This window comes from Homarus americanus, unplaced genomic scaffold, assembly GCF_018991925.1.
Source record: "Homarus americanus isolate GMGI-L3 unplaced genomic scaffold, GMGI_Hamer_2.0 scaffold32929, whole genome shotgun sequence".
Lineage (NCBI taxonomy): Eukaryota > Metazoa > Arthropoda > Malacostraca > Decapoda > Nephropidae > Homarus > Homarus americanus.
Window position 1 is genome coordinate 8665972 of NW_024737097.1, and position 27469 is coordinate 8693440.

The 27469-nt window shown below is 40.8% G+C and overlaps 1 protein-coding gene across 3 annotated transcripts in view; it reads left to right on the forward strand.

The window, feature by feature from the left end:
* Nucleotides 1-25078, forward strand: part of LOC121873193 (7-dehydrocholesterol reductase-like) — a 61078-nt gene extending 36000 nt beyond the window's left edge. The window contains exons 2-5 of one of the 3 annotated variants that reach the window (XM_042376540.1): nt 11394-11491; nt 12232-12450; nt 23316-23477; nt 24026-25078. In XM_042376540.1, the coding sequence (XP_042232474.1) occupies nt 12259-12450; nt 23316-23477; nt 24026-24904 (1233 nt within the window). In that variant the 5' untranslated portion in view covers nt 11394-11491; nt 12232-12258 and the 3' untranslated portion in view covers nt 24905-25078. The remainder of the gene's footprint in view (nt 1-11393; nt 11492-12231; nt 12451-23315; nt 23478-24025) is intronic. The other 2 variants (XM_042376542.1, XM_042376541.1) reach the window with 2 other exon arrangements.
* The last annotated feature ends 2391 nt before the right edge of the window (nt 25079-27469 follow it).

Genomic DNA, 27469 nt, shown 5'->3' on the forward strand with positions numbered 1-27469 from the left:
GGTTGTTGAATTTTCTTACAAACTAAAATATGTAAATCTATATACTTTATTTCAAAGGAGACCTTCCTAGTGATTTAAAAAAAAGAAAAAAAAGTATTATTACTTAAAAATCCAGGACCCTTAGAGTGCACCCAGTTTAAAATAATAAGCTTAATAAGCCATCCCTGCAGTCTTTTTAAATAGTTTTTAGTGCATTAAAGTTTAGAATATGAAGCTTGTTATCTGAAGAGCTAAATAGACTTAGAAAGGGGAAAGGGAACTAGAGAAGCTATATTTGGTTTGAGAATGAAGAGGTAATAATATTTGCAAGAACTTCAAAATAAATACTTGAAATGAACAGAAAAAGAAAAATGAGAACTTTGGTCACATAATTAGGGATGACGGGATAATAAAAATAATTAATGGGCAAAGTTGAGGATAGAAGGACCAGGGGAAGGCAGGGATTGGGATGATTGAATTAAATTAAAAACTGAATTCCCAAAGAGATACAAAATCTTGGAGGGTTGGTAAAAATAGTCCGAGAGCGTTTAGAGTGGAGGACTGTGGTCGGCAACCCTCAGATTAGCCCACCAGGGCACAGATCACTGACCCACATCGGGGCCTGGGGGGCGAAAATGTAATAATAATAACAATAATAATAGTAATTAGTTCAACGTAAATAACATATATTATAAAAAATACAGAATTAGAAATAAAATAATAATAATAACAATAATAACAACAACACTGATGATAATAATAATAATAATAATAATGATAATAATAATAATAATAATAATAATAATAATAATAGTAGTAATAATAATAGTAATAAAAATAATAATAATAATAATAATAATAATAATAGTAATAATAATAGTAATAATAATAATAATAATAATAATAATAATAATAGTGCTTGCAATCTGTCTCAGTATCCGAGGTGCATGTCACGTCTGGTTGTGTAAGGATGGTGAACTGTAAATAATAATATGACTTTTTTCCAAGCACAATTAATTCCATATCTTTAAGTTATACATATATTTTTTTTGTGAAGGAATCAGGGCCAAGCAAGGGATGTGAATTGACTGATCATTGATAACACACCGTAATCAGAAATTTTCAGTCAGTTGTTATTTCAGAAACTTTTTTAAAACCAGTATGAAGATAACAATATGTGTAGAGTATGTTTTTAAATAAATTATGTGCGGTGGAGGAAACTTCAGACTTCTGTCCACCGCTTTTATTAAAATGGAAACATAGTGGTAACACGTGAGGTGCCAGTGCAACCTTTCATATTCATTCGTCACAGGCGACAATGGGAGTTTTCTTCTGATCTAGCATTTTGATGTAATCATTGTATCGTGGTGACGAATGACGTATATAACGAATTTTCAATGTAATACACAATGAACTATATAAGACAATAATCAATGACTACTGTACGACAATTTATGTTCCATATCGACCACACACACTCACTCACACACACACTACTATTACTACTACTACTACTACTACTACTTTGCTGTCACTCGGAATCGAGTATGACGATCATCCAGCTATGAGACAATATTAGTTATTAGGGATGTCACCTTCGCTGCTGAGCTCTGGGGTGACTAGAGAGGCCGATACGGGACCAGTAGGGTCGTCAACAGATGCTGTACGTGTAAGGGGCTACATCTGGTGCGGGAGGGGCGGAGGCAGTGTCTTTCCGGCGTTGGCGCTTCTCTGCCTCGTTGTGCAGTCGGGCTAACTCGAAAGTATTGACACTTTCTCGTGTGGTGCTCCTCCAAGCGTTAATATTTGAAGTAATCGTCTCCCAGGTGAGGGGGTCGATTTGGCACATTTTTCAGGTTTGTCTTAAGACTATCCTTATACCTTTTCAGTTGCCCGTCATCGTTACGTTTACTATTCGTTAGGTGACTGTGGAGTAGCTGCTTTGGCAGTCTACTGTCGTTCATGTGGGTAACATGGCCAGCCCAACGTAGTTGTTCATGAATAATGGGAAACTCGATGCTCCTACAGATGGTGTCAGCGAGAATACTGGCATTTGTTCTCTTGTCTTATCATCGAACTCGGAGGATGGAACGTACACTACGTTGGTGAAAGTTTTCAAGTGCTTTGAGGTGCCTCCTGTATGTGACCCATGTCTCGCTGCCATATAGCAGGGTTGGGAGGACCACTGCTCGATATATGTGCAACTTTCTAGATAATTTCAACTCCCTACAGCTGAAGACACGGGTACGAAGTCTGCCAAAGGCTTGAGGTACACAACTGATCCGATGCTGAATCTCTTCATCAATGTCTGCTGTGGTGGACAGGTGAGAGCCGAGATAGTGAAAGTGGGTAACATTAGAGACGGTAGTACCGTTAAGTTGGATGGATGGTGGAAGTGTGGCTGAACCAGGGGCAGGCTGAAAGAGAATCTGTGTCTTACGTACCTTCACCTCAAGGCCGAAGTGTGCATACGCATCTGTGTAGGTGTTCAGGATCTCCTGTAGGTTGCGTTCAGTGTGAGCGACAAGGATGAGGTCGTCTGCATACTGAAGTTCAATAATGGAAGCTGCCGACACCTTCGTTTCTGTTGAAAAGGCCCTTCATCCGGTACTGGATGTCCACCCCGCCAACTAAATTGACACTGGCACGATTGAGGAAGGCAGTCAAGAAAATGGAAAAGAAAGTTGGTGCCACTACGCATCCTTGTTTTACCTCCGTTTGGATGTGGAAGAACTCAGATTGGTTGCCATTGTGCAGGACACTGCCGTTCATGCCATCGTGGAGTTGCCTCACAATGGCGATGAAGTTTGGTGGGCAGCCAAAACGGCTGAGGGTCCGTCAGAGGGCATCCCTGTTGACTGAGTCAAATGCCTTGGTTAGGTCGATGAAGACCATGTACAGGTTACAACGCTGTTCTCTGCAATTTACCTATATCTGGCGGGCAGCAAAGATTATGTCAGTGGTGCCATGTGATGGTCTAAACCCACATAATGATTCTGAGAGAAAATTTTCCGCCTGAGGAAGAAATCTGTTTTGGAGGACTTAGGTGATACTCTTGCCAGTTACGGACAGCAGCGAGATCTCGTAGTAATTTGCATAGTCTAATTGGTCTCCCTTGTTCGTATAGATATTAACGATGGAGGCGTCTTTAAGAGCTTGAGGGATTTCCTCCTTTTTCCATAGGTTCTCCAAGAGACAGTGGAGATTGCTGGTAAGCAGATGTCCTCCTACTTTATACACCTCGGCTGGAATTCCATCAAACCCTGAGGCTTTGTTATTTTTCATCTGTTTGAAGGCAGTAAATACCTCATTCAGGGATGGAGAATACCTCAGGTGGGTCAGCTCTGGATGCTTAGGGACCTGCTGGGTAAGGAGATCCACATCGGTGTTTCGATTGAGTAGCGAATGGTAGTACCCTTTCCAGCGCTGAAGGATGTCTTCTTCATCTTTAATTAGGAACTTTTCCGTCGGATGAGTGGAGGGGCTGCACCATGAGTGATTAGCCAATATAATGTTTTAGTGGACCCGAAAAAATCGCGCATCTTGTGTTGATCTGCAAGTTTTTTGCGTTTCACCTGCTTTATTTTGAAACCTGTCGTTCTGTAGATTGCGAAATTCGTGCTGGGCCGCCGCTTTCTTCTTGCGGAAGGTATCAGCTTTGATCTGGCCGAGGATCTCCCTGCATTTTTTTGTCACGACAGTGTCGATAATACCCCATTCAGCATTGGGATTTGGGTTTGTTGCTGGGTTGTTCATCAGCCCATATTCGAGCTGCTCTCTGAAAGCATGTGCTATCGCTAGATCCTCCAGACGCCTAGTGTTAAAACCTCTTCTGGCAACTTGTTGCCTTCGCTGTTTTGGGGCGGCATGAAGTGAGAGCTTGGCTCTGATGAGCTGATGATCAGTGTCTCAGTGGTTTGACCCACGCATGGCTTGGGTGATGAAGACATCTCGGCGATCTCTTTCTCTGACAATAATGTAGTCAATGACATGACAATGTTTGGATCGTGGGTGTTTCCACGAACCCTTGAACTTGTAGGTCTTGCTAATCAAGGTATTGGTGATAGTGAGGTTGTGTGCAGCACACATGCTGAGGAGGAGTGGGCCGTTGGGAGCACACTTGCCGAGCCCATCTCTCCCTATGGTTCCTTGCCAAATGTCAGCATCTCTGCCAACTCTGTCATTAAAGACACCTCTTGTCTCAATAACCACAGCCGCTACAGGTTCCTTCGCAGCCAAGTCATCCGTGAAATATGCACTGCAAAAAATTCCCACTACCCAACCAAGTTGAAACACCTGAAGCAAACCAACAACATTCACTGGTATGGTAAGCTTAAAGAACTCTGTGGACTAAACAATAAGACACACCCCCTCCCCTTCCTCAGCCTTTATTTTGTATTTGTTTTGAGCTTGTCAATGCCTTTCCCTTCACGAAGGACAAGGACTGGTGCTTGGTAATCTATCAGAGATCTTATAAAGCCTAGGTACATTGTTTTGACAATTCTGATATTGGCACCATAATGTGGGTTGTACCCTGTTACATATTTGAGGGGTTTTAACCCATCGGTACATTGGCGGGTTAAGTATTGTATGGCAGGTGAGGTGCAGGCATAGGGACATCGAGATATTTAAAAGAAGATACATAGTCAATAGAGTTGTTACCTATCTTAAGCTTTGACGGTCCACGCTTGCGGTTACCAGCTTGTTTGTTGAACACATTAGTTTTCTGTGGAGATGATGAGACCAAGGTTTTCACTGGCTGACTGTACATGGTTCAGGGTGGTTTGCATTTTACGATGAGTTTTAGTATGTATAAGTGATTGCGGGCACGTTCGTGCCCAGTGAAAGTTTGAACGCTCGTGCTTGGCTAGCGTACAGCGAATGAGGGTGCACCAAGTCCGTAGACTTGTATGGTTAATTAGGGTGTGCCAAGTCCGTAGACTTGCATCGTTTTCCATCGTAAATGAAATGGTTAATTAATGCCTTCCTAAAGAAACCATCGACATGGGTCCAGGTTTGTTCCACTCTCCGAATTTTTTGCGATTTTTCCACCAAGTTTGATGAAAAATTGATTGTGTCGTTTCAGCTGCCCATAAGAGACAGACAGACAGACAGACACACGCCTAGTCCTATAATATATTAGACAAGTGATCGTGGGCCCTTCGTGCCCTGTGGCGAGTCCGGTGGTACAGTTTACCGAGGCGTGAAAGTTCAAACGCTCGTGCTTGGCTAGAGCGCAACCTTTGTCCTGTTGACAGCGTACAGCGACATCGTTTTTCAGATGATCGTGGTTGTTATAATCATGGTCGTGGTTGTTATAATCATGGTCGTGGTTGTTATAATCATGGTCGTGGTTGTTATAATCATGGTCGTGGTTGTTATAATCATGGTCGTAGTTGTTATAATCATGGTCGTGGTTGTTATAATCATGGTCGTGGTTGTTATAATCATAATCATGGTCGTTGTTGTAATCATGGTCGTGGTTAATAATCATGGTCGTGGTTGTAATCATGGTCGTGGTTGTTATAATCATGGTCGTGGTTGTTATAATCATGGTTGTGGGTGATATAATCATAGTCGTGGTTGTTATAATCATAGTCGTAGTTGTTATAATCATAGTCGTGGTCATTATAATCATGGTCGTGGTTGTTATAATCATGGTCGTGGTTGTTATAATAGTGGTCGTGGTTGCTATAATCATGGTCGTGGTTGATATAATCATGGTCGTGGTTGTTATAATCATGGTCGTGTTTGTTATAATTATGGTCGTGGTTGTAATAATCATGGTCGTAGTTGTTATAATCATGGTCGTGGTTGTTATAATCATGGTCGTGGTTGTTATAATCATGGTCCTGGGTGTTATAATCATGGTCGTGATTGTTACAATAAGAGTCATACCTGAGACTAACACCGGTAGAATAAACCCCACACCTAATCTTTAATCTCAATAAACCCAGATTAACCTCACCTAATCAGCAGGATTAGAGACCATTAGGATTGTACCACCAATACCGATATATTTCACACTGGATAAATAACAAAACATTTAATCACATTTCCAATAGCTAATGTCTTATGGATACTGTAAGTATCTCCCATCTCCTTTCCTTGCTCGCCTATTAAGGATAATAATTCTTCAGTCTCTTCTTCTCCCTTTCTATCTTCTCCATGCATTCCTGTTATTATCTTTTTGTCTCTTCTCCTTTCCCATGTACAGTCAGCCACGCGAATAAGTATACACTGCAGCCTTGTAAGGTCCGAAAATGCTCTGGTAACGTTGAAACTGCGCATCCAGATGCATGATGAAACTCAGCTCCCCCCACCTGTTATCTCTAACTATTTTCTGTTTCCCGTTCTTTTTTCTTCTATTTACTCATCTTCCTTCCTTTACTAATCCAAACAACATTAAAAAAAAAGTAGGCTAAGAGAAAAGGTGGGGGGAGGAGGAGGGAGCCGTACGATAACTGCAATCGTCCGGCCGGCAGACAGCGTACAGCGACAACTTTTGCCAGCGTAAATAAAATGGTTAATTAATGCCTTCCTAAAGAAACCATCGAACTGGGACCAGGTTTGTTCTACTCTACGAATTTGTTTGCGATTTTTCCACCAAGTTTGATGAAAAACGATTGTGCCGTTTCGGCTGCCCAGAACAGACACACAAACAGACACACGCCTAGTCCTATAGTATATTAGATAAGAATATCATCAGCATAGCTAACAATAATATTGCTGGGGCTGTTTGGGATTGACTTTAATAATGTGTCCATAAGAATATTGAACAAAGTAGGACTAAGTACTCCACCTTGGAGTGGGGGTGGGGGGGGTTGCCAAGCTGCATATCTTTAACTTCGCTTTTGTAACCCTGAAACAGTGCAGCAGCTCTTCTGTATCCATTTTGGCTAGTTCGTATAATATAAGTGGTGTATATATGCCTTTCATTCCCATGCTCAGTTAGGAATGTGGTGATTCAATTATGTACACCTTTACCATGAGTGAAGCCATATATGTTCTTTGATTCTGTATAAGAGTCTGCCAAGAACCATCCATTCAAAGGTTTTGCAAAGGTAGCTGGTTAGCCGTGCCGGATTTAGACCTGTGGAGGCCCATGGGCAGCCTCTTTGTGGAGGCCCCCCTCATTATAACTACGCAAGAGGGAGGGGTGGAGAGTGAAGCGAACCTAAACATCTGGGAGTTCTGGGGGGCGTTGTAAGCCCCCCCGGAAAATGTTGAAATTTGAACACTTGTTTGGAGAATTTTGAAGCCATATGCAGTTGTATTGAGGAAATTAGAACATTGAGAAATTTTTAATTAACTTTATATTTATAGATAAACATGAATTTTAAAGAATGAAAATAAAAATAATCCAAATGAATAAACAAATAAATAAAATATTGTAATATGTGGAGGCCCCCAGATTGTGGAGGCCCCTGGGCAGCTGCCCACCTTGCCCACTCCTGAATCTGGCCCTGCTGGTTAGTGATATGGTGTATTAGCCCCTTAACCATTGATTCTTGAGGGGTTAATGGGCTAGGACATGTAAAAGTATTTAGGGTTTTTAGTAGCGAAAACCCAACTGTCTCTTCTGTATTTATTTAGAAAATATATAGTTCCAAGTGTATATCACCGTAACTTAATCACTGTAGCTATGAGTGTTAAATGAGGACGGAGACTATATTAAATAGCACTTCTAAAATACGTCCTGTTGGTGTGAGGGGTTGAGTGAGAGTGCCTGCAGTAGCCGGCTTCTATGACCTGACCTAGCATTTTAGGGCCTCCTCTCAAGGGACTTACCCTTCAAGTGATGTGACCATGTCACCTCATAGCCAGTGGAAAGTCACAGGGGGTGATATGATTATATAAACTCAATGCACTGCCCAAAATCTATATAAAAACTAAGGGGCTAATACATCGCTCGGTCACCACCTTCCGAGCTTCCACGTGGGATTAACTAGTCTCGTAGAATACATCCTATACATAAACCTAACCATGTTACAAACATATGTGTAGACACTAAACTGGGGACTCTGGAACCACTGGTTCACTAATTATTGGGGTCCTAGGCTTAAGTGTCTTACGGGATAGCATATTATGTGCAATGCTCAACTTGGAAGATACTGAATTATAATAACGAAAGAAAAATATCACTGACGTAATTAACACAATAGCGGGAATGGTTAAACTTGGTATTGCAAATTCCCGTTGGAAAAGAAAATGGCACATGATCTTCTAAATTAGCAAACTGTGACTCTTTCAGGTAAGAAACAACTTTCAACTTCTCCGAGACAATATTGAGTTTACTAATAATTAAATTAGGAACTTGATGCAATGGAATTAAATCTGAAGTGAGATTTAATTTCAATGCAAAATGCTGATGAGAATGCAAGGTCTTCAATGAACTACAGGTGATTTCACAGTAATCCGGAGCCTTATAATAACCTTTCAAAACGAACTGTTTACCACCAACTTGGCACTTTAAAATGACGTTAGTTTCATCAGGAAAGAAAAAATATTGCACATTATGCAGATGCTCATGAAACACAGTTTTTCTAGAAACCGGTGTATAACTACAGGTACATTGTGTTAGCGCTGTGTGTACATTAGTTTGTATGACCGCCAATTCACATATCCCTTCTGCAGCAGGTATAAATGTGAATACATAGGCTGGACATACGTGTCCAGCCATGATAATACCCTAGGATCATCCCATGCTAGCAAGGTATAATCTTCATCAATTAGCAAAAATTACCATAGCTACTGTGTATCCTTCCTAAGCTAGGCAGAAATAGACTACTGTATGTTTAATATGACTATATATTTTGATCAATATATCTAATTCAGTTTAGGTGCATTCATTCAGTAACAATAACTTCATTGTTGCAATGTTCATCACAAGCATATGGGCCTATGCACTTTAATTTTGCCTTTGAACATTTATAATTCCCTCAACATGCCTTCTGGCAACTACAGTGAGTAAGTTCAGATATCAGTTCATGTGGCTGATCTAAATCTGTCTAGTGTGGAACCCATCCTGCTTTATCAGTGGGTTTTTTCCAACCCTATCTTCTTGGCTCGAGTAATCGAGGATCACCAATGAGTTACTGTGCCCATACATAGCTTGATACACAGCTCTCAAAATGTGCAGTTTAAGGGCAGCTGCTGAAGGAGACATCCCTTCTGATGTGCCTGAGTGTTTGGCAAACATTATTTTCCTTGCTGTATTGACATCCATCAAAGCTGAAGTTTGATCATACAATATAACTACATATCGTGTAAGTGTAGACAAACTCAGTTGCAACAAAATGTCTGGTTGAAAGGACAGTGAGATTAAAACATCGGTAAGATCTGGAAAAACTGACCAAGTGTCCAAACATGTCTTCTTGACCTTCTTTGCAAAGAATGAAGTTGTGCCACAGCCGAATAAAGCATGATAAAGACGTAGAGGCTTTGCCTTTTCACTCTCAAGGTTGTTGTTGACAATGTCTTGGATTGGAATATATTTAAAATGATTCCCACTTCCAAATGTTATCCACAGTTCTGAGATTTTAAGCTCTTCAAATAATGAAATTGCTATAACCACCACATCGGTGTCAACAGCTGTGATGGCTACTTTTTGATATCCACATGGAGCCAAGTTTTGTACATACAGCAACATTCTGGAATCAGTTTCTTCTGGTGTACAAATGCTAAATGTCCTTTATGTATTCAATACTGCATGGTGATACAACTGATTCATTAAAAGTGTTGCAAATTATGATTCCAATTTCAGTGTTTTTATTAAGATAGTTTGCTCTCAGAAAGTCATTCCAGTGTGATGTGTTTGACTCAAGGAAGAACTTTCCGAGTTCCACATCCTTGCTTACTCCTGGCACCCGTACACCTTTAGACTGTTAATAATGTAAACATCTCAAATAATAGCCACTGTTATCGCCGCTGGCTTATAAATGCTGGTGTCAGTTGTTGACAATCGCTGCCTTGATCGAACAAACATTGGATCTCTCAGCGCCCCCCACCACGAGGCCTGTTGCCTCGTGAGATGTGGCGACTGGGGAGGGGGGGTTTAAATTTCCCGCTGAAGGTAAGGGTGACGTGGCTCTCATGACACAGATCGCCCTCTCGAGTGATGCCCCCACGCGACCTGTGACCTCGGCAGATGCGGCAGGGAGGCGTTTAGCGCCAGCGTCAGTGTTGGCACCCGGGGAGTGTTATCACCGCTTGCGTCAGTACTGGCAAGTGAGTATTGGCGTGTGAGTGCTGGCGTTTGCTGCCCTACCCGAATAAAGATTGGGGGGCTGGGCGGTGTTTACGGAGAATGGTTTAAAAAGGTGGCGTGGCCGCCTGGACTCCAGGAGATCGCTCACTCGGGTGATGCTGTGAGGACCAGCCCTCGAGTTATGCTGTAAGGAGCAGCCCTTTGCTCGCACTGCTAACACCACACAATCCTGTCCAAGAATTTGTGCTGAGACAATTTACACAGTACTGTTGTCTCTTGGAACACCATACTGATCTGCATTGACCCGCACATGTAATGCAGCATAAGTGAAGACATACCCCTCGGTACTGAAACATTGTTGACTAATTACGTCTACTGTTTCTGCCTAACTTGGAGTAATAAGACAATGCAGAATGAAGCAAAGCTAAGATTAATAGAGTTATGAACTTTGTGTTATGTCACTATACTCAATAATCAATTATAATAAATTGTGTGAGGCTAACTAATTATGTATCAGATAGATCACCATATAATACTAATGAACGCCTTGTTCTCTGCAGGTTTTGACCACATCAATAAATATTGAATGCGTCAACAGGCGGGTTTCAATCATTCCCTTTGACTTGCCCGTCACCTGAACGTCCTTATTCCCAAGGCGTTTATAGCCACTCTTTTATTTTATTGTTATTTGAAGGTCTCTCACAACATACTGTATTGCCCAAATGCATTCTTTGCATAGTCGGAAAATGTCATGCCAGTTGCAGGAGTTATCAATGCAGTACCATCCATAAAATTGCCTGCACCACTGATACAACATTCACCTAGCTCATACTCAAGACATGAAATCAAATTGTCTTTGGTCCCACTTCTCAATGTGCAAGGATGGAAGCCATGGATGATTTTCATATTTTAAATAAAAAATAAAAATCTTCCAAATTGCCTTCATGGGTCTGGCATGCAATATACAACTGACAAAACAGTACACGATTCTTCTTGGGTGCCATGACATGGCCGTCAAGCTTTGATTTACATGTACATTGTACAGTAGGTGCAGTTATGAAGAGAGACAGCTTGTTCTTGTTAATTGGATCTGTAATGAGTTTTCTTCAGTTGATGAATATTTCCTTCACAAATTCATCATACTGTACGGTACCACCTGCCTCCACGTCCTTCACACATTCAACTGTTTCTTTGGTCATTACAGCTTTGGATTCAAGATCATACAACTCACCACTGTCTTCGTCAAAGGGATTACCAAGTACGTCGAAAATATCAACCAGTTTCAACGCTTGCTTTCGGAAGGTAACCTGTACATGTTTAACTTGTTCATGGTGTCTGCTTCCATAATTAAAATGTTCCCCTAGACCAGTAACTTCCTCATACTCTTGGACCATTCTTGCAATTTCTGGCCCAGCTATCATCCAGCGTCTGAGGGCTGCTGGGTTTTCTGTGAGATCTATTGGCCCTCCGTCTCCCTTTTCAGAAGCATTTAGCTGTTCACGAGCATGATCCAGTGCAATATTTGAAAATGTTTTTGTTTTTTTATTCACTGTAAATGCACCAGCTGAAAAAGCCTAAAAATGCCTGGGTGCATTTCAGTCAGTGAACTCATGTCTCGTTTATGAACAGATCGCCACTGAGAGTAATTTACAGTACGTGATTCAGTCCTATAACCAATTTAGGAAAGGAGATATGGCCACTTATAGGTGACAGTAGCAGCCATTTTGGATTTTCTTAACTGCTAGCCAAATAAGGAATTTCCTGGCTTGCATCCTTATCAGAAGTTGTTCTATTCAGAAAACTCTGCCAGATTTCATGCTTCTAAAAAAAGGTGAACATTTATCGTGCTTAACTACTAGACTAATTACATATAGCTTTACTAGGTATTGCCGGGTACAATTGTAAGTATAAGAGCCAGGGTGGAGTCGATGGAATTTGGGCTAACTGTACTGCACTGTGTACATGATCGTGAACATTTATGTCTGACTGCTCGTTTGTACATATTTTTTTTTACTAGCTTTAACAATATTTTAAATTAATAGGTACTGCTGTGGCAGGAGTGAGGCGTAATGGAGACTATGTACGAGTTGTTGAGGAACTACGTGGGTCCCCTGGTGATGGTAGTGACGACAACGGTGGGTGTGCAGTACCTGGCGGAAGTGGGAGGTGACAACGCTCCCACCTCCTGGAGCCTTGTGGGGAACCTACATTCCTGGACTGTGGTGTTTCTCACTCTCCTGTGGGCGCTGCTCTCACTCTTGGTACGTCCTTCTACTGTCACTAACCTGATGTTCCTTCCCTGTGTAGGTGTCGTCATTTCCACTACTTAGGTGACACTATACTTACCACGCGATGCTTGGCTCGTGGCTTAAATCCTTGAAATAAAAATCAAAGTTTATTTAGTCTGAATACAGATACACAGTGATCAACAACAACAGCAATATTTACATACCTGAACCTTTCGATTGATGTAACTGTTTTGTAAAGCACATGGTAAACATTCTACATTAATTTAAAGAAAATTATTAAATAACTAGTGGATTATATGTGAGTGTGTGCATGGCAAGTGAATGGTCTGTTGTCGTGAGAGTTGCATGTGTTTGTATCGTTGGTGTAATATTTTGTTTTGTTTTGTTTTCAGTATCTGTATTGCCATTTGCAGTTTCGTGGAATATGGAGTCTTTGAGCTAGTCTGTGGTAAAAGGAAGTATATTTTATATTATCATTAGAATACTTGTTTTGACTACAGGTGCTCTATATGAATTTGCTTCTAGTCTTGATTCATTTACGTTAACATCTTTCGGATCACCAGAAGATTAACCACCTTAACGCTACGCTCCTTGGGGGGTTAGGTTAAGTTAGGTTAGTTTAGCGTTACAGTGTTTAATTTAAGGGTGAAATAAATTGGGTTGCTAATCTTCAGGTACTCCAAATTTTTCTAGTTTTATATGTGGGTGAGGGGGGGGAGCTGTAATGTCGTAACGTATGGGTTGAAGGATCAATCTTATGTAGGAGACTTAGTCGAAGGGTGAAGGGAAGAGGGGAGAAATGTGGACTGAGGAGTGGCATGAGTCTGGAGAGACATGAGTGGGAGAGGAGTGGAGGTTAACAGGGTGAGGTTGATTAGTAGAGGAACTGTAAGAGAGGAGAGCTGGAGGTTGAGAAGTTGGCGATGGTGAGAATGATAGAGTCCAGTAGGGGAGGTCTGGGAGTAAATAGGGATCGACTGCACTGCGTTGGGTGATGATCTTTGTGTTGGGTGTCTGTATTAACGAGGTGGTAGGTAGAAAATACATATTGGCTACAGGTTGGCGTTCGGGATGAGGAGTAGTTATGTAAAGTATTGTGGAGACGGCTCTCTGGTGTGTTATGAATAAAAAGTATTGAAGGTATGTAAAGAGAGGTGTTGAAAATATTGAAAGGTTACGAATAACTTAACATCCACGACACAATGTTACTACCCATCTCATCGTATAGTAAGTCGGTGTGAAGGATTCTGTATTGTACAACTGACATAGAACAGAAAAACATGGGTCGAGTGTAGGGTAGGAGTGAGGGATGACAAAAGGACTCGAAACACCTCACACCATAAGAAGAAGTATGGTTTAGGATTTTCTGGTGTCCTGTCGTATATTGTGTTCTAAGCGACTGTACAGAGATATTGACCTATTGTACTGCTGTTATGATTGAGTGATTTTAGTGTCTCGTAAACTATTGTTTTGTGTGTATTCATGTGTGGTGTATGCTGGGCGGGATACTCAAAAGTGGTAGAAAGTTATGACCTGCAGGATGGGCGCTATTGATATTAGACTATGGAAACTGTGACCTGCCTACGATGTCCGTTATGACCGCATCCTCAAAAAGAAACTTATTACGTCATATGTTGTAAGTCACATCTTGACCACGAAGTACGATACAGTCAATGACGTCAAAGTCGACGATCTACTTCACGGTCTGTCGAACAATCCCAACACAGTTGTCATGGTTTTGGTTTTCGTGGTTGTGTAGGAGTGGATTATATTATAGAAAGATAATAATATGTCGTATTTCTTACCGTAGAGTTCGATACCTTCACACTGATTACTTACAGGAGATTATGGCGTATCTACGTAGAAGTTCACTCCACCACTCGACATTCCATGATTTATACTTGATAAATGATGATTTAATGAATTCCATTAATTTCCAACATCCATCTAAGTTATTGGTTATATTTTGTCATAACCAACCAGTCATTACCTTTAGTAATAATAAGATAGGATCGCAGATACGGGCAGATAATTGCACTTACATTTATTTGTCAAGCTTCCATACAATGATTTACAATTTGCATGGATATATGAGTCACTCACGTTCACGCTGTAATATAATTAATCTTCTAAAAGAGGGAATTTTCAACTTGGGAACACATGTGATTACTCTACTATGGGTATGACTTAACAGAGCCTTAATTCTTCAAGTGATACATTTACTGCCAGCCTGGATTGCTCTTGTTGCAACCAGGCTTCATCACAAGAACTTCTTCCCACGGCCATAACAACAAAAAGGTACTCTTGGGTTACCACACATAGTCTTGCGTCACTGACAGTCACTGTAGACGGTTGTCGCGGCAAGGAGAACGTGTAAGCATGACTTGAATTAACCATTTAGGTGCAATAGACCAGCCTGGATTGCTCTTGTTGCAACCAGGCATCCACACATGATATTTCCACGGGGATAATAACCTAGGTTAACACACTTAATCTCGTGTCGATGACGGTCCACAGGATGGAGTGGCGGTGGAGGACTCTGTGTGGTGTGGTGTCCTGCTCCCTTTCAGGAGGGAGAGGATGGGGACGACGTCTTAAATAACCCATGGCCGTCAGGATACTGGCTTAAAATAAGGTTTTTGACTGTGAAGCGATGAACAGTACAACTCTGTCTCACTGACCCCCCCTAAAGGTTGGCTAACATACCACTAATGGAAAATATATGTCCCAGTTATGCCTCGCCGGGTGCCTTATCTCTAGTAAAACAAACTTTGGAGTTGGTTGCGTGGGTAAACCTAACGCAACCCATGACAACAGTTAACTACTGGGGGCGGCTACTCAGCCAGTCGTTGTGCAAATTGAAGTTAAAACTACTCTTTCCCACATGGTATCTTCCGTTCTGGACTTAACAGCCTCGTTCTGATCTTTACAGGATTCCTTTCAGGACCTACAGTAGCTACATCTCTACGTACAATTTCCCGTGTGAGGCAGAGAATTAATCCTGAATAATCAGTGTATAGTAAAGTTGTCCACAAAAGTTATAACTCTCTCAGTCCCTGTAGATTCAGTTGCCTCTGAAGACGTCTTGAATAAAGACGTAAGCTAAGGTGCTCCATTGTTTCCCTTTTCCAATGTGGTTTGATCTATTTATATATATATATATATGTATATATATATATATATATATATATATATATATATATATATATATATATATATATATATATATACTATGCAAATAATTCACTGTAGGTGCGCGTGATCCATATATATGCTGATAACCACAAGGAAACAAGAAAACACGAAGTTCCCAAGTGCTTTAGTGTAATTCACATCTTCAGGGGTGAGTACAGACTAAGGAGTAATTATTGACAAGACTAATATATACAGTAAAGGAGGGTGAGATCAACAGGGACAGTAGGTGTCCACCATATTCAGGTAACAAACCCTGTAAATCACAAAATTGTTCAGTTTGTACATGCTATTACTCAAATTCATGTTGACAGATTCAGTATGTTTAATGACAATTGAATTACAAGGTAATATTGAGGAGGCATTATTCCAGTCAATGCAATGTTTATTATCTCTCATATCAATGAACAGAGCATTGGAGTCCTGGCCTGTCCTTTCACTATATTTATGTTGTTCAGGTCTAGTTATAAGATCTTTTCCCGTCTGGCCTATGTGGAACATATTACATTCCTTGCAAGGAACCTTGTAAATGAAGCCACCTGCATTGCTGAGGGAGTTCTTAATTAACATTTGTTTTACAGTGCATCAGTCACCAAATGTTACAATTACGTTCCATGTTTTCAGTTGTAGAGGAATTTGAGAGAAATTTTTGTTAAATGGTGAAACTAGGAGATTCTTACTGTCATGGGAAGGCTTAGGATCAGTTCTGTAAAAAGATTTCTTAGCGATGTTAAGACATTTGTCTAAAAAAGAACTAGAGTATTTTAAGTTCAAACCAATATTATAGATACATTTATATTCCTCATCAATGAATTCCAGACTGCCTATTCGTAGAGCAAAATAATAATGAATATATGAACACACATTAGTAGGTTTCCTATAAATACGGAACTTAAAGGTGTTACCTATTCTGTGGATCAGACAGTCTAGGAATGGTAATTTGCAGTCTCTCTAATTCCACAGTAAATTTGATCGCTGGGGCTAAATTGTTAAGTTGTGGTAGAAAGGCTTTTAAGTCCTCATTACATGGCCAAAGACATATTACATCACCTACATATCTAAACCAAACTGCTGAAGGCGTAAAATATTACTTTGTAGTTTCTTCCCCCAAAATTCCTTTATAAGTTGCTCAACACTGGTTAAAGCGGATTACCCATCGCCATTCCAAATATTTTAGCATAATATTCTCCATTGAATTCAAATTTACAATCCTCAATACACAGTTTGATAAGTTCGATGAAAACATTTTTTGAGACGGGTAAGGGAATATTCACCCTGGAATCTGTGAGGAACTCAAGCAAATCAACTACTGGGACCTTTGTAAAGAGTGATATTACATCAAAACTGACCAGTTTAAAATCATAATTAAATTGTAAGTTATTGAGTTTGTCAGCTAAATCCACAGTACTGTATTCTTGATATTAGAGTTGATCTGTTGCCAACTAGGGAGTTTAGTAAAGAAATTAACAATTTAGACAACTGAGCTAATAATGGGTCTTGCTGGGTTATTTGGCGAGTGAGTCTTGCTAAGACCGTACATGTATGGCAGTGAAGGGGACATTGAAGAAAAATGTTTAATAAGATTATCTTCACCTCTCAACGGAGACCTAAGTTTTTTGTTAAACTGAGTGTTGACTGTGTTGAGAGGATTGTGTATGAGCTGAGAATATGTTGCACCATCACAAAAAATGTCATTCATTTTAGATATATAATCATCTTTTTTTTATTACTACTGTGTTGGCTTTATCTGTTTTAGTAACATGTAAATCCTTATTTTTCTTAAGGGTTTGGATTGCTTTGGTAAATCTTTCCGGAATTTGGAAGACAAGGCTTAGACATAGATGCGTACACAATACCTTTACACATGTTCATTTCCTCATTTGTTAAATTACTGAATTTCTCCAAATTGCTCTGGCTATATCAACACTGCCGACTCCCTTGTTAGAGCAAGCAAAACTTAAACCATAACCAAAGGCACTCAAGGTAACTTTGTCAAGTTGTTTAGAGGAGAGATTCACTACAAAATTGTGATTGACATCCTTAGTGCAATCGTTATTTTTAGTAAGCTCTGCATGTTCTGACCTCACTCACAGTTGTGTTCTGACCTCACTCACAGTTGTGTTCTGACCTCACTAGGGGAAAGGTCACGGCAGGGTTAGCTCCCGAGGGATAATTATCAGATATGGCCAGCGCTATGTGTGGTCTGGGGTCTGCGAGTTTGTTGGCCAAGCTGGAATGGGCCATGGAAGAATTGGAGAAGGCCAAGGAAGAAATAGAGAGGGCCACGTTGGAGAACCTGAAATTAAAAGAAGAGATGGCGAGATTGAAGGGGGAGGCGGGACAGGGAAAGCCAGTGTCTGACGAAAATTCAAGAAAGCCAGTGTCTGACGAAAATTCAAGAAAGCCAGTGTCTGACGAAAATTCAAGCGAGTGGAAGATTGTAAGGAGAGGGAAGACCAAACTGGTAATGAAGAAACACACCAAGGATACGTCAACAACGACATCAGCAGCTAAGTGTACCAACTCGTTCAGTCCCTTGATAGACGAATTGGACGTTCAAGTACAGTCAGGGACAGGGCTGACAAGGAAGGTATAAAAACTTTAATTGTTGGTGACTCACAGGTAAGGTACTTGGACAGGGCCTTTTGTGGTAAAAAAATAAATAGGGTGAGGGTGTGTTTGCCAGGAGCTGGGGTGGGGGATATAATTGACAGGATGGACAATATCTTGTCTGGTAATGGGAACAAACCCATTATCTGCCTCAGTGCAGGAGGCAATGATATTGGCCGGTGTAGGAGCGAGGAGCTTCTTGATAAGTTCAAGGCAGCTATAGATCGTATTAGGACTAAGGGAGGGATCCCTATCATATGCTGTGTCCTGCCTAGGAGAGTTGGCAGTGAATGGTTGTCAAGGGCAGTTGGTGTCAACAACCGTCTTGACACATATTGCAAGTCAATATCAGTCCCATTCATTGACAACTGGGACAACTTCTACGGCAGAAGGGACCTTTATGCTAGGGAAGGGGTGCACCTGTCTAGGGATGGAGTAGTAACCCTGGCTGGGGCTCTAGAAGGGGCAGTTCAAAAGATATCGAAGTCTTTAAACTGTTAGGAGAACATATGAGCACGGGGGTGGAGGAGAATGCAGTGGGAGCGGGTAAACAAAGTGAAAGATTACAGGGAAATAGTGTTAGGAATGATGACAAAACTAAATTAGACAGGGAGTATAAAACTAAACGCGGTAAGGGGAGGACTCAGAACACGACTAACTTAAATGTATACTACGCGAACAGTAGAAGTATGAGAAACAAAATGGATGATATTAGAGCCTTGGTATGTACTGAAAAAATCGATATAATAGCATTTACTGAAACATGGATCAACCTACACTCACGTGAGTTACAGGTCGAATACCAAATTGCGGGTTACAAACTGTTCCATACCGACAGGCAGACCAGGAAAGGAGGCGGAGTAGCAATCTATGTTAGGGATAATCTGAAGTGTGAAATGAATAAGGAAATAAAAACGGAGCGGAATACAGAAACAATTTGGATAGAATTAATCGACGGTAGGGAAAAATTAATCACAGGAGTAATATATAGACCTCCCAATCTTGATAGAGTCAATGAGCGACTTATCTGGGATGAAATGCACAGGGCTTCCATACACAACAAAGTCTGTATAGTAGGCGACTTTAACCTTGGCCAAATAGATTGGACTGACCTTACAGGTAACTCAGAATCAGAAGATTTTCTCGAGACGATCCAAGACTGTTTTCTAAGTCAACATATAACCGAACCCACCCGGGGTAATAATATACTCGATTTAGTTCTGTCAAACAGAGGAAACCTCATTAGCAATGTCGAGGTAGGGAACAAACTTGCAAACAGCGATCACAAAGAAATTAGATTCCAGTTAGATTTTCAGGGCAGACGTAAGGAAAATTCCACGAAAGTACCAGATTTCAGAAGGGCAAATTTGACAGTTTAAAGAGGCAGCTGAGAGAGGGGGTGTCGCACTTGGCCGTGAACCTGACAGATGACACAGACCTGATAACGAGATCTGAGATTGCCGAGTTCCTCGACAATTTAAATAATGAGTTACTTAATGCAGAAAGGCAGAACATACCATACAAAAAACTCAGATCAGACAACAATGACCCTAAATGGATAAATAATTATTTAAAGAACATCATTGGCCAAAGGAAGGCTATAGGTAGAAGGATAAATCGTGGCGAAATTTACCTCTGGGATTATTATAGGGTATTGGCGAGTAGGGTTAAAACCGAGATAAGGAAAGCCAAGAGGAATAATGAGGTAAGGATAGCAAGGGAGGCGAAGACAAACCCCAAAGGATTCTACCAAATGTATCAAACTAAAACACGAGAAAAGATTGGACCAATACGGTCAGATACCGGCGAGCTCACTGATAACGACAGAGAAATGAGCAATAATTTGAATAAATATTTTTCAACAGTTTTCACCGCCGAAAATTTAAACATGATACCCGGGGCACCGACTCTATTCAGAGATAGTAAAGAAAACAAATTAAGCGAGATAGTAGTGACTAGTAACGATGTTAGTAAGCAAATAGACAAACTAAAGCCTAATAATTCACCTGGTCCCGATGAGATATTTGCCAGTGTATTAAAGGAATGTAAGGAAGAGCTTAGTATGCCCTTAGCAAAGTTCTTTAACATGTCCTTAAAAACAGGTGTAGTACCAGAATCCTGGAGGATAGCGAATGTAATACCAATTTTCAAGAAAGGAGATAAATCACTATCCTCTAACTACCGCCCAATCAGTCTAACATCAATAGTAGGCAAATTACTGGAAGCAATCATTTCAAACTCTATTCGAAATCACCTGGAGAAGCACCGATTGATCAATGATTCCCAGCATGGCTTCACAAGCGGACGTTCATGTCTAACTAATCTATTAACATTCTTTTCATCAGTTTTCGAATCGGTGGACGAGGGGCACAATTATGATGTGGTATATCTCGACTTTAGCAAAGCCTTCGACAGAGTCCTCCACGAAAGACTAATTAGAAAGGTAGAAGCACATGGCATCAAAGGTAATATCCTTAAATAGATTAGGGCGTGGTTACAGGACAGGAAACAGCGAGTGAGCATTAATGGCACTAAGTCCCATTGGAGCAACGTCACAAGTGGAGTTCCCCAAGGCTCAGTACTTGGACCATTATTATTTATTATATACATAAACGACATAGATATCGGTATAGACAGCAACATAAGTAAATTTGCTGATGACACTAAAATAGGACGTGTTATTAAATCTGACGAGGACTCCGCAAAACTACAGGAAGATCTAAACAAATTTTTCGAATGGTCTGAAAAATGGCAGATGGAATTTAACGTGGACAAATGTAAAGTACTCAGTATAGGAGATGTAAACAGGGAAACCAGATACCAGATGAACAACGATGCCATAGAGAAATCCGACTGTGAGAGAGATTTAGGAGTAATGATAAGTAGGAACCTTAAGCCAAGTAAACAATGTGTTTTTGCTCGTAACAAGGCTAATAAAGTACTTGGGTTCATACAAAGGCGTGTTTGTTACAAGACTAGCGAGGTCATCCTAAAACTGTATCTTGCTCTTGTGAGACCACACCTGGATTACAGAATGGATATAGAATCCTTGGAAAGAATTCACAGGAGAATGACAAGACTAATCCCGGGCATTAGGAACCTTGAGTATAGAGACAGGTTAAAGCATCTTAATTTGCACTCCCTCGAGACACTTAGAGCGAGGGGCGACCTGATAGAGGTGTATAAGTGGAAGCCAGGGCCAAACAAAGGGAATAATTGCAAAGGTACTCAAACTATCCAACCAGGAGCGAACTCGTAACAATGGTTTTAGATTAGACAAATTTAGATTTAGGGGTGAAATAGGTAAACACTGGTTTGGAAAGAGAGTAGTGGATGAATGGAACAAGTTACCAAATATCATCATTAACTCGAATACGCTGAATAGCTTCAAACATAGGTTGGATGCTTATATGAGCAATAGGGGTTGGGTGTAAACGGGACTGCCCAGTATGGGCCAATAGGCCCGCTGCAGTTTCCTCCATTCTTATGTTCTTATGTTCTAATCTGAATATGGTGGTCACCTGCTGTCCCGAGGCCGAGAGACTTGATCTCACTCTCCTTTACTATATAGATTAGTCTTGTCAATAATTACTCCTTAGTCTGTACTCAACCCCTAAGATGTGAATTAAACGAAAGCGCTTGGGAACTTCGTGTTTTTTTGTTTCCTATGTGGTTATCAGCATATACTCGTGTGTGTGTGTGTATATATATATATATATATATATATAGTGAGTTTTATCAAATGAAATCAAGCCATTAGAAAAACATACCTATCATTAACTATGAGTTAAGTGCTTCCAATAGGTGGCGGTTATTGTTTGTAAAATGTGAGGTTGCATTATCGCCTCAGGGACCATTATAGATACTGCACATAATATTACTGTCTATATGTGCCATCAGTTCTCTGGTATGGAAGCTTTGGTCGTGGCAGGAGGTGTAATGATTGTTTATCATACCATAGCTTACTGCCCAGAGAAGAACAACACATATAGCAGTAACTAGACGAGTAGGTGTACACCCACGTAAGTTGACCCACCCTACAGTATTTAGAGTGAGATTAAGACCTGCCCCAACAGAGGTCATGGTCACAAAGGAAAGAAGAGTTCTCACCGCCGTGTGATGAGGGAAACGGCAATATGACTTTGTTAATTAGGGAAGCTGCTCTCCAGCTAGTACGCCTATCGCCTGGCCAGACACACCCAGAGTAACAATTAAGAAGCATTGCCGACCGGCATACCATGATAAGTGGCATGACCGTGTTAACTCAAGAAACTACCCTCCAGCCCCCACCACACACCTGATCAAACACAGCTGTCTAGACACACCCAGATTGGTGTTAATTAAGAGAGGATATCTGCCAACCTTATATCTCCAATATAAGGGGCCTACAGCTCCTTCCGTCAGGGGTAGATAGGGAGAGACAAAATTCAGAGGCAGACGGAGTCACACTCGTCGCAAGTCGAGGTCAGGAAAGGGACTTCCCTTCCCAGCACCGAGTCCCCAGCTAGCTGAGTCTCCCACAAGAGACAGAGTCCAGCACCCGCCGGGACCATTTTCTTCAGCATTACCAGACCGTGCAGACAGTCCCCAGCTGCTGGGCCTTCCCCAGGTCCCACATGAGTCAGAGCGATCCATAGGGTGAGTTACTTACGGTGGGAAGCGCATCCATTTCATGTTTGGATCCGGGAGTCATTGTCTTGTAACGTCAATATAATGATTAATTAATGTGCCCATGCCATTCAGTTAACTAATAAACAGCTGTACTTAGAAGTGTTTAGCAGATTTCCTTATTAGAACGGTTAAATAACTAATCGGCATGCTATCAACTTTCTTCACTTTACAATCCTACAACTATAACTCTTAATTTACCTTCTACTCGAGATTTCCTCATTACATATATATACCATCTGCTCTGGTTTGATGATGTAATTTTGGAAATATTCTTATTAATGGAGTTTTGTGCGTATTATAAAACTGGGTAAATTTTGTTCAGGTGAGAAGAAATGTTTAGCAGACAGGTATGTTATGTTTTAGTATAACCAGAAGTCTGATACTCTAGGGTAAATCTGTTGTAGGTGCCGGGGAAGTTGTTCTCCGGGCCACAGACCAGCTTCGGCTACACGCCAGTCTACAAGGCTAACGGGTTCCAGTTCTTCGTGGTGTCTCTGGCGGCCTTCCTCACCCTCGTCCTCTACTACCCACACATCCCACTTGACCTGGTCGACAACTTCCAGAATGTGAGTAACAGTGACAATCTGCTCTGCTAGAACTATTTTTTCCAACTTCACTGTAAGTAGTCATACTTTACTGTTTCTGAAGGCCGAATAAAAATGAAAATGGCTATAGTATTAGCAACAGCAGCAACATATATTTTTGCATTTCAGTATTTATTTGGAATATTATATATACCTGTATGCTGTATCTGTGATTTTTGTCCGTTATCGATCTCGCTCTGTCTGCAGTTTTGAAGATTGAAATTTTTAATTTATCATGGCGATGCACATATACCCCAGAATTGTCTGGAAAATAGAAGTGTAAAAAACAGATGAAGTGTGTTATTACTGTAGTGTAAATGATAGTTCAGTTAATGTAGTGTTAATAATGTAGTGAAGATATTATTTTGGATGAAGTGTAGATGATAGCTGCCTCTCAAAAAAAAGGGGAATGTCGGGTTCCCCAGCCAGTAGTTTATAAAATGTACACACAATTGTGACAAAATGTAAAACTGTACAAATAAGAAGTAAAACTTGTTGTATGTAGCGTAATGTATAACAACCTTTCTCAGATACTTGCGTCATGCAACATCTTGGCGTTCGTGCTATGCATCTACTTGTTGCTGAAAGGGAAGCTGTGGCCGGAGGCAGTGGAGGTGTTGGAGCCAAAGCCAATAGTGTACGAGTTTTACCGGGGGATGGAGCTGCACCCTAGGATGCTGGGCGTCGACGTGAAGCAGCTTACCAACTGCAGATTCGGTCTCCTGGCCTGGGAGCTGCTGGTGGTGGCCTTCTTCCTGGCAGGGTGGGAGAGGAACGGCTTCAGCCTGGCTCACCTGGTGTGTGCCACCCTCCAAACCATCTACCTGGCCAAGTTTTACTGGTGGGAGACTGGCTACTTCAACACGCTGGACATCATCCTGGACCGTGCCGGCTACTACATCTGCTGGGGGTGTTTGGTATTCGTGCCCTCCCTCTACACCTATGCCTCCTTCTTTCTCGTGGCTCACCCTCCTCTCGTGTCCACCACCGCCGCCATCTTCTTTTTCATCCTGGGTTTATGTGCGATAATTGGCAATTACCGCATAGACTGGGAAAAGGAATACTTTCGCGCCATGGATGGAAAATGTGACTTATGGGGCCGACCCGCCACCTATATTGAAGCGGAATACACGAGCGCCTCGGGTCCTAAGCGTTCTAAACTGCTCACTTCCGGGTGTTGGGGCGTCGCCAGACACCTCAACTACACGTTCGAGCTGTTACTGGCCCTGTCCTGGTGTCTGCCGGGGCTGGGCTATGGCTTTTGGCCTTTTCTCTACGTAATCTTCCTGACGGTGCTGCTGGTACACAGGGTATTCAGGGACGAGGACAAGTGCCGGGATAAGTATGGAGCCAGCTGGGACAAATACTGCAGGGAAGTTCCCTACCGCATGATTCCCTGGGTATTCTAAGACCATCTTGTCACACCTCCAAGATTTATTATTGTGTTCCTGGGGAAAGCAGTATTAAGTAAACTTAAATGTATTTTTCGTTTTTAAGAAGTATATCTGGAAATGCGTGAAATCTTTGCTTTTCGTGTCGATGAGTTCGTATTTTTTAATACGAAAAATAAAAAGCTTTATTCATTTTATGTTTGTGAATACATCAGTTGATTAACAGAGTCATAAACCTGGACTTAAGTAACGGCCAGAATGTTGCCTTCATAACTTGAAGGTGCAGCGAGGAGTATTAAAACACACTAGTCAACACAAAATTATTTATTCTACTTGGCTTCCAACATCACAATGGTTATAATTGCGTTACACTGATGGTCGTTCCTTGAGCGCTACTGCTGGCAGACGGTAGAAGAACGTTTATCTGGTATTAGCTACGATAACCACACCACGACAGAGAAAATACTACCCAGTATACCCTCATTCATTCTTCACTACTTTACCTTTCATGGTGCAAGACTAGTTGGCGTTGAAGAACTAATAAATTTACTCTGAATTGGTACAAAATATATAGTGTTCAGAATGTTAAATATAATAATAAAAACGCGAGTGTGTGTGTGTGCATCAGCCCCGTAGCTTCAAGATCATGGAACCTACAGACCTGAAACTTTGCGTACGTACTTTAAGGACGGGGGAGGGGGGCACTTCGGTGTTACTTTTGTATAAATTGGCTAAAAAATCTAATAGAATATAAATAAATATTTAAATGAATATTGTAGATCAATTGGGACTCAAACAGTACAGCAGCTAAAACAACTATATGTGCAGGTGGGGGTCGATAGCCTCCGAAATTTTACGTGTGACTAGTTACAGTCCTCATATACCAAAATTTATCATTCATGGTTCATATTGTTTCCCACAAAGGATGCACAGATAGCTACTGTACGTACCTGAAAGGGTAAAAAAGGTTGTTTTGTAGGTATACTGTGTGAGTTTCACCCGGCTGGTGCAGGACATCAGGCGTTTATTGTAAGGCGTTTTAAGAAGCACGGAATAGCTAACGCGTTAGCTTTCCCGGAGTCATTAAAATATACGACATTGTACTGCGCTTTGGGAATAACTTGTACAGTACAGTCTTCAGAAAACAATGAAATTAGGAGAACTGTTATTTGGACACAATACGGAAAGAAATAGTAAAAAAAGGATAAAAGGCAATAAGTCAATAATAAATAAGAATAACAAAAAATAGGGCCCGTTGTTAAGGTGGGTGGTACTGAGTTGGAGCTTTAAACCACACTACGTACGCTCTCGTCTAGCTGCTACATTGTTTAAAGCTGTTCTCAATCGTAAACAAGCAATACAACGAATTTCAGGTTCGGTTTAAATATTATTTTTTGCATTTACAGAACTATAATCAACTTGTTCACCATTATTTAAAGTATCTTATGAGTAATGATGTTAAAGTTTTAATCATATTTGAGTAATTAGCAATATTTTACACAAAATTCACCAGCGACTAATGAAATCTGACAATGCCCACGTAAAAATGGGCGAAGCCAAAACTGGTTTCAACTAGGCGAAATCCTTTTCAATTCTTTCACCCCTGACGCTTTGCTTTAGGTACCTATCCAATATACAACCGTATATAGAATTATTTTTATTATTATATCACAGTTTTTCATTGTCTTACATGCCCACAACTCTTCAATAATAATCAAAATAATCTCCACAAGTGGCCATGATCCTCATATTTACACAGTTTGTACGTGGGAGGAACTCCCTGATTGGTTGTCAGCTAGCTGATCGAGGTGTTAGCTCTTCCCTCTGAATGTTCCATGAGCACAGCTCAAAAGCAGCGTCTGCGCATACAGAATAGCTAACGCGTTAGCTATTCCGTAAATCGAAAAAGCCTTACAATAAACGTCTATACTGCAGTGTACGACCATCTCCTTGGCCACCTTCCTACCAAATATAAGCTGTCTTCAAAACTGTAGAAATGCACAAAGAACATACAAGCACACAATCACACACGTATACATGTGTACGTGTGTGCACAATGTGTTTTGCATGTATATATATATATATATATATATATATATATATATATATATATATGTATATGTATATGTATATATGCAAGTAAATCACTGTAGGTGCGCGTGATCTAGGTATATGCTGATAACCACAAGGAAAGAAGAAAACACGAAGTTCCCAAGCGCTTTCGTGTAATTTACATCTTCAGGGGTGAGTACTGACTCACCCCTGAAGATGTGAATTACACGAAAGCGCTTGGGAACTTCGTGTTTTCCTCTTTCCTTGTGGTTATCAGCGTATATATGTATATATATATATAATACAATTTGGGAATAAAAGTTGTTTGTTTTAGTAGTTTATATAACACATCAGCGGTTCAGTTAGAAAAAGTGGAAATAAAGAAAAATACGAAATTATTTATTTTCATTGCGGCCATCATTAATTCGACTGTGACTGGTTCTAATTACTTATTTGACAAATCTATCCTTCATTTCCGCCATCCCCTAGACCTTAGGGCGTACTATCAAAAGAGAATAGGTTTAGATTGGT